The 12,959-nt window shown below is 34.1% G+C and overlaps 3 protein-coding genes across 3 annotated transcripts; 2 read left to right on the forward strand and 1 right to left on the reverse strand.

Moving 5' to 3' along the window:
• The first annotated feature begins 30 nt into the window (after nt 1-30).
• On the forward strand, nt 31-3,252 carry LOC103852954 (alkane hydroxylase MAH1). Its single transcript, XM_009129857.3, has one exon. It carries the CDS (start codon nt 1,492-1,494, stop codon nt 3,070-3,072), a length of 1,581 nt encoding a protein of 526 aa, XP_009128105.1. The 5' UTR covers nt 31-1,491; the 3' UTR covers nt 3,073-3,252.
• A 319-nt stretch (nt 3,253-3,571) lies between these two features.
• LOC103852955 (dehydration-responsive element-binding protein 2D) lies at nt 3,572-7,864 on the forward strand. Its single transcript, XM_033284668.1, has one exon. The coding sequence runs from the start codon at nt 6,132-6,134 to the stop codon at nt 6,726-6,728; it is 597 nt and encodes a 198-aa protein (XP_033140559.1). The 5' UTR covers nt 3,572-6,131; the 3' UTR covers nt 6,729-7,864.
• LOC103852956 (protein WALLS ARE THIN 1) lies at nt 7,638-9,857 on the reverse strand. The gene is made up of 6 exons (XM_009129859.3): nt 9,577-9,857; nt 9,422-9,484; nt 9,226-9,342; nt 8,536-8,956; nt 8,288-8,439; nt 7,638-8,174 (listed from the first exon to the last, which is right to left on the reverse strand). Exons 1-6 carry the CDS (start codon nt 9,789-9,791, stop codon nt 7,973-7,975), a joined length of 1,170 nt encoding a protein of 389 aa, XP_009128107.1. The 5' UTR covers nt 9,792-9,857; the 3' UTR covers nt 7,638-7,972.
• Between the last annotated feature and the right edge of the window lie 3,102 nt (nt 9,858-12,959).

A 12,959-nucleotide genomic window follows, 5' to 3' on the forward strand; every position in this document is an offset into this window, starting at 1 on the left:
AAACCGCAATCATCCGCATCCGCAAACGCCCGCAGCCGCAACCGCAACCGCTGCGTTCGAACCAGTCAGACCCTTAGTCAATCGGCTTAATCCCAGTCGAGATTTCCCATAATCTTCCTGGATGATGCTAACAGTCTCGTCTAATTTCGATTCTAGAAAGTCATTGATTTCTTTAAGCACATTGATAGCTGGTTGACATTAAAATGTTTACTAAAACCCAACTTTAATCATTTTTATTATCAAGAAATCCATTTTAGCACATTGGATTTAGTTGAAACTTACAAAAGCTGTAAATTAAAAGCAAGTCCTTGTTCTTGGAACTCAAAGTAGAAGGACTTGCTTTTGATTATAGGTAATATGTAATTGACAGGCTGTAATAGGGGGGGAGAGATCAATAACTTGAGTTGTGATCTGATTTTTGATTCGTTGTCACAGGTGGAATATTATAAAAGTTGATCTTTCATAAAAAAAAGCCTCATTCAAAGCCACCACCTAACTTAAGCTGACATTGTATTTTATTGAAACCTAAACAAAACCTTGCAAATTAAGTAAGAACATTAAATTAGCAAGAAAAGTTCAAAACACCAAGGTGTTAAGAAAATTGAGAATGAAGAGAGACCTTGAGCTGATCAGTGATGGAGTCTTCTTGATTCTTTGGAGGGATGATCAGGGAACCGATTGTCAAACGATGATGAAGGAGATAATTTTAGTCTTTTTTTTATATAAATTCTCAAGTTACTAAAAATCTGGTTAGTACGTATAGATACTTCCGTGTTTAAAAAAAAAAAAGCTCTCCAATACATCTTAGAATAAATGTGTGTTTGACATAAGTTTTTTTTTTTTTCTGAAACACTGACATCGGTATTTTACATAACGATTTTAGAATAGAATAGAAAAAATATTAGGTCTAAAAGTATGTGGATTAGTTTAGGTGGGTGCACGATTTTGTAGATTAGCCAGTTAATTTGGGGCCATAAATCTTTCGAAATATTCCTAAATGCTAAACATATGTATTAACGAATATGCTAAAAGTTAATGGCCCGGATTTTTATTTAAATCGAACATACTAAAAGTTCATGTATTTTTTCATAATTATCTCATAAATTTCGTAAAATTGTTTACAAACTATTCGAATTGAACAAGGAAAATCCCTAAAAATATTCAAACTATACGACCTATTAATATTGTACATATATATTTATTTAATTTAAGTTGTTATGCTATTAATAAAATGGTAAAATTATAACATCTGTAATTGGATATTTAGAGTAACTATTTTAATAGTATAGGTACCAGAGGCACGGGCCTCATGCAGTCAGCAAATTTCTCCTCAATAAATGAAGATGAAGATGGATCGACCCTATTACAAATTCCATCTCTTTCAATTAGATGAGAAGCTGCATTGAAGATGGAAGCCTTATCTGTCTGTGAAATCATTTAACGAGACTTTGCAATTTGTCTGGTTGATGTGCAATATTCATGCTTCTATAAATGAAGTTACTTCTTCTCCTCCTTATGTACACCCAACCACAACTTTCTCTAATGGCTCCAATCGGTTTATTTGAAGTATTCTTTTTCTTCTGCTTTCTCATTTTATATTACTTCCTCATCAAGAAACCCTTAGGTTTCAAAAAAGATTTTCATAGCAACCCTAGAAACTGGCCCGTTCTCGGTATGCTTCCTGGAGCGCTTGTGATTCTCCATCGACTATATGACTGGAGCGTTGATGTTCTCGAGAACGCCAACTTGACGTTTCAGTTCATAGGTCCATGGTTGTCTGGAATGGACATATTGATCACGGTTGATCCAGAAAATATCAATTACATACTGAGCTCAAACTTCTCAAATTACATTAAAGGTCCTGAGTACCAAGAAGTTTTTGAAGCTTATGGAGATGGGATCGTCAACTCGGACTTGGAGCTATGGAGGAATTTGAGGAAGGCTTCTCAGGTCATATTCGGCGATCAAGGGTTCCAAAACTTCACAACAAGTACCACCAGGAGTAAACTCAAAGACGGTCTTGTGCCTCTTTTCAATCATTTTGCAAAGGAAGAAATGGTTGTGGACTTGCAAGATGTGTTCCAGAGGTTCATGTTCGATACAACGTTTATTTCTTTAACCGGGTTCGATATGAAAAGTCTCTCCCTCGAAATGCCGGAGGTTGGGTTTGCTAATGCTCTTGATGATGTTGGAGATGCGATAATGTATAGGCATATTACGCCGAGATTCTTATGGAAGCTACAAAAATGGATTGGAGTCGGAAGAGAGAAGAAGATGACGGAAGCTAATGCCACTTTTGATCGTGTTTGTGCAACATACGTATCAGCGAAGAGAGATGAGATAAAAAAAGGAAAAAGTGGTGAAGATCTTTTGACATTATTCATGAAGCTTGATACAACCAAATTCGAGCTCCTGAACCCGAGTGATGATAAGTTCCTCAAAGATTTCACGGTGGGTTTCATGGCGGCAGGGAGAGATTCCACTGCTTCTGGACTCACTTGGTTCTTTTGGAATATGTCTGAAAACCCTAGAGTCTTAACCAAGATTCTTCAAGAGATAAAAACAAATCTACCAACAACAACCGGAAGTGACCAAGACACATCGTACTTGAACAAGCTGGTTTATTTACATTGTGCATTGAGTGAATCATTGAGGCTCTTCCCACCAATTCCGTTCGAACGCAAGTCTCCAATCAAACCGGATGTGCTTCCAAGTGGGCATAAAGTCAAATCAGCTACCAATATTATGTTCTTTATCTATGCGATGGGGAGAATGAAAACCGTATGGGGAGAAGACGCGATGGAGTTCAAGCCAGAGAGGTGGATTTCAGAGACAGGAGGGTTCAAACATCAGCCTTCGTACAAGTTCCTATCGTTCAATGCCGGTCCAAGAACATGTTTGGGTAAGAATTTAGCTATAAATCTGATGAAGGCAGTGATCGTGGAAATATTACAGAACTATGAGATTAAGTTCATCAATGGACAAAAGATTGAGCCAAAACCTGGTCTTGTTCTTTACATGAAGCATGGGCTTAAAGTCACAATTACTAAGAAATGTTCGAGTCTGGAGTGAAACCCTCAAGTTGCTTTTAAACTACATTTACCAAAATTAAGCATGCGATTAATAAAAATGATCATAAAGATCCTAAATAATTAATTGGTAATTTTATTATTAGTTATTTCTGAAATGTATTTTCTTCTTTTTTTTCAGCTTGAAGCTGATTTTTATTAATAAAATGCCTCTTTTGTATAATCGTATCATTTAGTATTTTATAAATGTATTGTAATCAACTTGAAACGGGCTTTACTATGCTTAATTAACTAGTTACGTTATAAATTAGAACTCTTTGTGTAATCTTTTTTTTTCTTTTCTGTCATCTCTCTTTTGTGTATATCATATAGTATAAACCTTCAACATATGTACCATAAAAAAATCAGAGAGATGTTTTTTATCCCTTAAATCACTGGATCCAAACTCAAGATTTTGAAATTGCAGTATAAAGTTAGGATTTATGCTTTCATTTATTTTCAGTTTTCTGTTGTTTCCTCTTTAAGAAACCACAACTTACTTCCTCTTCAAGAAACTCCTTCAGATAAGTCTTTTAATGCATTTAACTCCTTCGTAAAAGTTACACATGAGAAAGAAAGTTACACATCTTACCGGGTCTCTCTGCTCCACAATATTTTGAAGACCTTCGTTTGGATCCAACATTGCTCCTCTATGTCTTGACAACCACCTTACAAAAGTTTATTATTGACCAAAAATATATTCAAACAAAAGTTTATTATAGCATCTCCAACCCTATGCTATTTTTGCCTTTATATGCTATAATAGAGTAAAATCTAGTCTAACTCACCTCTAGTTCTTCCCCTAAAATAGAGATTGTTATTTTCCCCTCTATATTTAGAGGTGAAAATAGCATTTATCTATAATAAATACATTTTTTAAACAAAATAGTCCTTTAATTTTTTGAAATTATATGTCTATGGAAAAATACAATTTCTTTTTACATATAACAACACATTTGTTTTGTTTACATAATAATTCTTAAATTTTCACAATTATAAATAACATAAAGAAAAATATCATTATTTAAAAGGAAAATTTTTATTTAGCACATGATATTTAAAGTTTTATATATATGTAACTAAAATAAAAATAGAAATTTAATTATTAAAAGTTCCACATAGATTTTTCATATTGATAACATATTTAAATTCAACCTAAATATTAATTTATACAACATACTCCAACAAATTTGATAAAAAGCTAATTTTTCACTTTAAAATGTAGTAATTAATCATTTATAGGAGAATGTAGTAATATTGATGGTTAGATAATGTCTACTTTATTTAATTTAATTTAATTTTCTATCATGTTTATTTGAGTAAATTTTTAGTTTAAATAATATTGTACTTTTATGGAAAAAATAAAATTACAATGAATGGATCAATTTTCAATATTTATAATTTTAATTATAAAATAGAAAAAGAATCATGTAAGAATATTCATTTTAAAGGAAAAATAGAAAAATATATTAAAGATGATCTTATGTACTTATCAACGTTGTCTTGTAATTTTTAAACAAGATAAATCGCGCTAAATAATCTTGTTGTTTTCGTGTTACTTTCATTGAAATATTAATTTGCAATTACATTGATTTTGAGATTTATGTTTTTCAGTTCCACAATAGTCTTATAAAATTATGTAGTTGGCTTACTTAGATTCTTAAATATCTGCAGGGATACAACAAAGTATTGGACTTCTGAAAAAAGGAAAAAAATGTTTAGATATATCTGAACCGGACGTTTGTAGTTATTTTTTATATTCACATATTTGGAAGAAAAAAAGAAGAACGTTTGTAGTTATCGGGTAAAAGAAAAATAACAGAATAGACTGCCTTTTCACGTACGTGTGTCTCGACCACAAATGTATTCTGAATTATAGAGAAAAGATTCAGTGAACTTTGTTTCGAGTCTTTTGACTGTCGAGGAGCCAAGTTTGGTCCCCGAGTTCTGTATGCGTGTAAACTTAGCCGCCACATGACTGACTGTTACATGCATACGTTACTTGTGTATTGTTTTGTTACTCCACGTGACAGTTAAAGCTTCAGAGACAACAGATAACATAGAAAAAAATTGTGACTCCATATACGTACAAAAAGAGTATACGATTTTACAGAATTTACAAGTAGGATGACTGGATGAGCATGTAATATATCTTTCATAACATTCACCGTAGCCTAACTAGATGTTTTAGTGACGGTTACAAGCTCGGTGGAGTTCATTAGGAACTAGCTACTCTGGAGGCGACTTGAGAATTTCCGGCATCCGTGGCAACAAGGAGAATCTCACCTTTTCGGGATTTTCATCAATGGATGAAAACAGTAACCAATTCTAAGGAATTTCGAAGACGGACTAGCGAAATGTGCCGGATTTAGTAGGCGGGCGAAACTAGTTTTGTAATAGTTTGACTTTGAAAATTTTGTTCAAAACCTGTTTGTAACCGGATCTAAATTCCCGATTTTCGGGTTGAATTAATATATATATATATATTAAAAAAAATAGATGTTTTATTTGCAGAACACATATTATGTTTTGTTTCAAAAATAAATAAGGGTGTAATATTTCTTAGAAAAAGCAATCTAATTTTTTTTATCAGTAAAAAGTAATTACCTTTAAGCAAAAAAAGGAAGAAGAAGTAATTATGTTTTCCATATTTAACTGTTTTAAATTACTTGAAATTTTTAATTTTTAATTTTTAATTATTGGAGTGGAGAGCGTTCACACCGGTCCTGTAATTCAGTGATATATTTTTATATTTCCCCAATCACAGGAGACCTTATCCATATCTCTCTTTTCTTACTAGAAAATCTAAAACTCATCTCTCGATCTTTGTCTACTAGTTTCACGATCTTTGTTGCCAAAAAGAGAAGGGCCTCTCGAGACAAGTGTAGAGTCAGGATTACAAAGAGACTACACCAACTTCCTCTTCTCGACACGACCCTCCGTCATGTCTAGGCCAGCTATGTGTCCTTCTTGCCACGTTTCATCACTCTCTTCCACTATATATACACACTTAGACATCCCTCATGTTTTTGCCTTATCCACTCCAGAGAGCCAAAGGTAACAATGGTTGGTGCAAATAAGAAACAACGAACGGTCCACGCTAGTTCGAGGAAAGGCTGCATGAGAGGAAAAGGTGGACCCGATAACGCATCTTGCACTTACAAAGGCGTTAGACAACGCACTTGGGGCAAATGGGTCGCTGAGATCCGTGAGCCTAACCGAGGAGCTCGTCTTTGGCTTGGTACTTTCGACACCGCCCGCGAGGCTGCCTTGGCTTATGATTCCGCGGCTCGTAAGCTCTATGGGTCCGAGGCTCACCTCAACCTCCCTGAGTCCTTAAGAAGTTACCCGGAAACAGTGTTGCCTGGGACACAAGCATCCCATACGCCAAGCAGCAACACCGGTGGAAAAAGCAGCGACTCTATCAACGAGGAGTCGCCTAGTTCATCCAACGAGATGTCATCGTGGGGAACAACAGAGGAGATATCATGGGAACATATGAACGCTGATTTACCTGTGACCGATGATTCTTCTATATGGGAAGAAGCTACAATGTCGTTGGGGTTTCCATGGGTTCATGAAGGAGATGACATTTCTCCGTTTAGTACTTGTATTAATGGTGGCTATTCTAATTGGGATTCCTTTCATTCGCCACTTTAAGGTTTCACTAAACTCTCTTAATCAAAACCTTATCATATACAATATACATACACTAAATAATCAATCTGATATAGGCATATGTGTGAATAATATATATAAACTTCGTGTAATTATATATGTACATATACATGTGGTTTGTCTGTAGTGTAAAAGCAGATTCTTACTACATCAAAAACATAAAAACGACATTTGTTTGTCTCGAATACAGACATGGGTCATGGGAAATTTAGAAGTGCAATGTATCTGTGTAATGAAAACGTGATACTACATTGTGTAACGGTTAAGTGTTAAAGACTGCATGTCCGTTTCATGTGGGCTTGACTATTGTCTTGTTTGTTGTGTTGTATCTTTTTTGTATTCTTGTTGGTTGTTGCTGTCTCTCTTTCCATCTTCCCTCGGCCTTTGTATTAAGGTAATTAACCTTGCGTGTCCTTACTCCATGCGGAACAACTATGGTGTTATCCTAGAGAGAAACTTTAAAGCTATGATGTTATCTTAGAGAGAAACTTTAAAGCTATGGTGTTATCATAGTTTCTCCAGTCTATTCTACTATTGGTGCGTCTCTCGTAATATAAGTATAGAGTCCGTGCGGAACAACTATGGTGTTATCCCTAGTATAAAAAAGTATACATAGAAATTTTTGTTTACTGCGGTTTGTAACATTCAGACCCAACTTCAGATCCATAGTATATTGTTTTTTTTTAATGAAGATGTATATAAAGAGAACGAGATATAATATTCCAAAATATAAGTTTTTGACCTTTTGTTCATTTGGTTTAAATCAGTTTCAAGATTTTAAATACTTGAATATTATTATGTCATTTTTAGCAAATCCCTTTCTTTACTTGAATTCATATGAACCGGCCCTAATTGAATATCGTCACAATGATCAATAGTTGTTACCTTAAATGCAAATTATAACATTCTATTGATGATATAAAAGCCAAAAACCACAAAAAAAAATGTAACAAAAGAGCACTAATTATCAGCCAGATATATAAATATTTGAAAGTCCCTATCCAAGCCCCCACATAGTCTTTATCATCATCTTCATCTACACCACCATCCTCATGAACAATGATGTCTCATCCACTCTTTTCCCCCTCTAAAAAACCTTTCTTAGGTGATTAATATTATGAAGAAGAAAACAGACACAAAAGTCATAAAACACAGCGGCACACCATTGTTCCCTTTTAATTGGGTAATGGCGTTTGTAATTATTAGCTGGAGAGAGCCTCCACAAGTCAAACATTGTCCGTTGACTGATGAAGCAGTGGAACTGTGATGGACGACTTGATGGAGCCGCGAGAAACGGGTACACGCTCAATACCATGCTCCACGATGGTCTGGATCTCTGCCTTCTCAAGAGCTGCAAATTTCCTCTCTTCGCTCTTACCGTAGAGCACAAAGTAAAGTCCCGCTATGATCAGCACAGCACCAATAATCCTGCCATTAGAGATTCGCCACGTGGCATAAAACAGTTTAAATTGTTGTTCGGTCCTTAGAATTGATAAATTGTTGTAAAGCACCCAAATATATGGTTTTATTAGTTTACATACCCGCCCAAGTAAAATTCTTCTCCTAACGCTATTGAAGCCATAATTGCAACGACCAAAGTCTGAACGGGTTGGTAAACAGCAACGAAGACTGGACCTCCTCTGTCAATACACCAAATCTGAACCGCAAAGGCGATTCCAGACGCTACTATTCCCTGAGGACCAACATTATAAAATGTAAAACATACGAGCCAATAATGTAATATTTTAGAAATTGAGGGATAAAAATGAAAAGGTAAAAAAAAACTAACGGCGTATAGGATGGTGAAAAGCTCCCAACCAGAGTGAAAAACCCAGGCCTGAGAATCTCTTTCACAGAAAGCAGCGATGATCAGGAACTGAATGATTCCAAAGAAACAAGTGTAAGACGTAACCGAGAGCCTGGCCGGGTATTTTTTAAGAACCGGAGCTTGAAACACGAGCCAAGCGGACCAGGAGAGACAATGACCAATGAGGTAGAGGCAACCAAGAGTCCAGTTTTTCGGCGCGGCGTCTCCAAGCGGTGCTAATACGGCGGGGTTTGTGGTGAGGAGGTGAGCGTGGAGGTGGCTAGTTGGAGTGTAGATGGTGGGACCCTTGTAGAGAGTGATGACAGAAGCTCCGGCGACGCAAAGAGCTGTTCCTAGGACTTTGGAGATACCATCTCTTCTGTTTAGTCTAACTCTCTCAATCCTGTGTTTTGTTTTTTACATATACATATAACCATAAACAGTGTTGTTACTATAATTGATCACATTATTTTGTAATTTAACCGGAAATGGCATTTAATGTTATCTAGGTATAAACATTATCCACTTATGGTAGGTTTCTTGTACGTTGACAAAGTCAAGCGAAATTATTAAAATGGTATGTTACGTATCATTTGCTGTCTATCCGAGTTTTAAATTATATGTTTGTTTTCATTATTGAGCACACGAAAAAAAAGAGAGATGGATCAATGCCTGAGAAGAGCAGCCATGAGAAAGGTAATGGCGGGAACAGAGTTCTGCATGGAAGAAGCAAACGTTGGTGAAGTGTAGTCCAGTCCCAACAAGTAAAACCCTTGGTTCGCTGTTATTCTGTGTCGTGTAACAATTCAATAACATATTCATTAATAATCCAATTTTGTTATCAAAGTGAGGAATATAAAATATATACCCGATGAGTGCCAAGAAGAAGAACTGGATGAGAAAGTTGAGAGTAATCGCTGGTCTCTCCTTCCTAAATAACACAAAGTTATGGTAATTAGATTAGTGAGTTTATTGTTAGTTAATCACAAAAAATAAAAAGGGTTTTATATATGAAAAGGTTACTTTTCGAGGAAGTAAGCGAAGGGAAGGAGAAGAAGCAAGGCGATGATGTTACGATAAACAGGGAAGACAAGTTTGCTGATTCCCATGTTAAGAGCAGCTCTGGAGACCACGTGAAATCCAGCGTAGCCGAATTGTAACGTGAGCATGGCTATGTGAAGCTGAAGCTTCTCCGGAACTCCCCATATCGCTCTCCGGTTATCGGTGTTATCCGCCATTGGGACTGACCGTTGTATCGGACGACGATGGAGAAGGAATGAGTGAGTTTGATTGAGGAAAATGGGTGAAGTTATTGGAGATATAAATATAGGTAGATGGCTATCTCATTCCCCTTTGGCTGTGGGAACCACCACTTTTTTTTTTTAATATGGTATCTCTATTAAATATGTATTGTTATAAGTTTATAACAATGTGAAATACTAGTGAATAGAAATTGTTAGGTTGGTATATACTGGAATTTTCAAGGACATTCACTCCTTGATTATGATACTGAATATTAGGAAAATGAATTTATAATTTATTTTATTCTTTCGCTATATGTTATATACTAATATGAAATATGATCAAACAGGGAAACTGTGGTGCACTCAACTTTCAACTTTTACCTTCGATGGCGCGAACGCAATTACCATTAAAGAACAAGGTCTTCCTATTTCATCAACAACTTTTCAGAAAGTTGGATATGACGATTCATAATATTATTACCGCCAATTCGACCACAACGATTTTTATATTATAATTTCTATAAACATATGTATATATTTTTTGAAAACTGGCCTTAAAAACATATGTATATATTTTTTTTTTTTGTAACTGTAAAAACATATGTATATATCATAAACTTTTCAGCATCATCTTCAAATATTGGTTTTTAGACACTAATCACTGAAACCGAAATTCTAGTCAAGCTTATTATTGTACAGTATATACTATCAAGATCACTATAATCATCGCTTTCCATTTCTGAAGCCAGCTTTTATTTGAAGTTGATTCGCAACAAATTCAAAATATAAAAGTGACCTGTACACTACATACTGTTTTTACAAATTTGATTAGTTAACATTTCCATCACTTTTGATTTCATAAAGTTATAGATTGTTTAACAACAAGCAATAAAAAAATATAAATGGCTAGTTCATTGTTATCTAAAACATCCAAATTTTCATTATACATCATACGGAATCACCCATTGGTCATTTGTATTCCCATTCCTGGTTAGAGATTATGACAAACTGAGTCAAAAATGTCATTGTAATGTTTTTTTTTTTGTCATTGTAATGTTAATAAAAATAAACAAAAACATTCTGAATCTTTGATAGGTTTTAACTCCATGATTGACACTGTTAAATCAAAACCATATAGCTTTTTTGTGTTTAAATAAAACCATAGAGCTTTATGTTAAAAAAACATATAAACAAAGGGGCCGCGATTTTAAACTGTGTACTATTCTGTTTTCTCAGAAAATAAAAACAGAACTTAAAAATGTGTAAATGAGGTAAAGGCTGTCTCCCACATTCTTTTATTTCTTGCCTGTTCTAGCTGACATGACAACCCTCACGCCAAACGCAACAATCATTATTCTTCTTAATTTTTATTGTATCTAAAATAACTTTTTTTTATCAATATCTAAAATAACTTTTAATCTGAAAATCTTGACCACAAAAACAAAAATATCTGAAAATTAAAAAGGTAAAATTAAACAGAAAAAAACACAATGGTTTATAACTGTATGTCCCTCAATATGCACTCAATACTTAGACATTATAATGGTTTTAAACTTTTAGTTTGTCTTTTCCTTTCGTATATTTTGGGCAGCATGGCTTTGCTACTAATTATTACTTATACAGTAATGAGTAATTCGCCAGGAGAATAACACAGTCTCATAGTACTAAATTTCGTTTTAACATACTTTTAAATTTATATAAATATTTGTAAATATTATTATTGTTTATCCGAAATAATTAATTTTGTGGGGACGAACCCCACGCGCACTCGCTAACCGTGAGACCCACAGTACCTCATGTTTCGTAGGCAAAGCCACACGCTCAATATTTATGTACACGCTTACACCAATATTATTATCTGTATTTGTCCTCAATTATTATAAAGTTGTATTTTCTACATACATGTGTATTACTTTTGTTCTAGCTCGAATACTCAAATATATAAAACATAATATTTGGATCCTTATATAATAATAGAATCATCGAAAGGTTTGTGGTTGCTTGTATGCTTTCATATTTCTCTTTCTTTTTGTTTTGCTTTTTTGGAAAGATCGACAGTATATTCACATGATAGACTTATTTGGTAAAACGGTCGAAACATGTGCATACTTAAAATATTTAGATGTTTTAGAATATAATTAGCTATTAATTCATATAGTTTTATTAAAAGAAGTTCTTCATTCGGAAAATGGTGAGATGATCATGAACATGTAATACTTTTTTTTTTATAACCGTGGAGATCCGATGACCGAAGTCAACCGACTAATCCCACGAAGCCCGCAGCAACTACATATTATTACCATTTAAGACAGTCCGGGTGGCCAGCGAAGAACGAACCAAGTTTCGCCGTATTGGATTTTTATTTTCCTCAAGCGCCACTGGACTACCGCCACTGGTTATGAACATCTAATACTAATTTAATAAAATTTGCTAATACTAATCAATTATAAAAATACTTCACTAATATTTTATACCATGGATTCACAACAACAAGATCGTATAAATGATAACTGACACAATTTTGGCAGTCTTTACGTCAACAAAAACACGACATATTGAACAAGAGAACAAATGAATATGATTTGCGGGACTTATAAAATGAACATAATTTATGATAGTAATGCAATTATAATTTTTAAAAATAAAATAAAATATTCACTGTAAAATCTAAATAGTAGCATATAAAATATTTTTAACAAAATTATATCAGTATCATTGGTAACTAGTACAAATATTGCCTACAAAATCTCATTAATTAATAGCATATTAAATTCCATATTTCAGCTATAGAATATTTTTAAAATAATATATATATATATATATATTAAATTATATTAGTATCAATGATTTTTTAGTTTGTAAAATATAAATAAATTATGTGTCCCGCAGTTACAGTATTCATTATACATATCACTATTTATATTTTGTTTTGAAGCGCTTAATTTAGACGAATTGCAGTTGTTCTACAGTGTGTGTTTCTCTTATATAAACTACAGTAGTCAAACCGCACCGCAATATTCAATCCGCTTGTCCTACACCGTTTTATCTGATGTTACCATTCGGAGCCATATGGTGTGAATGAGAAGGGCGGAACAGAAGTAACGCCTAGAAGAAGTAAAAAAGTGTCACCACTAAAATGATTTAGTTACTGTTGTTTTTATA

This window comes from Brassica rapa, chromosome A02, assembly GCF_000309985.2.
Source record: "Brassica rapa cultivar Chiifu-401-42 chromosome A02, CAAS_Brap_v3.01, whole genome shotgun sequence".
Lineage (NCBI taxonomy): Eukaryota > Viridiplantae > Streptophyta > Magnoliopsida > Brassicales > Brassicaceae > Brassica > Brassica rapa.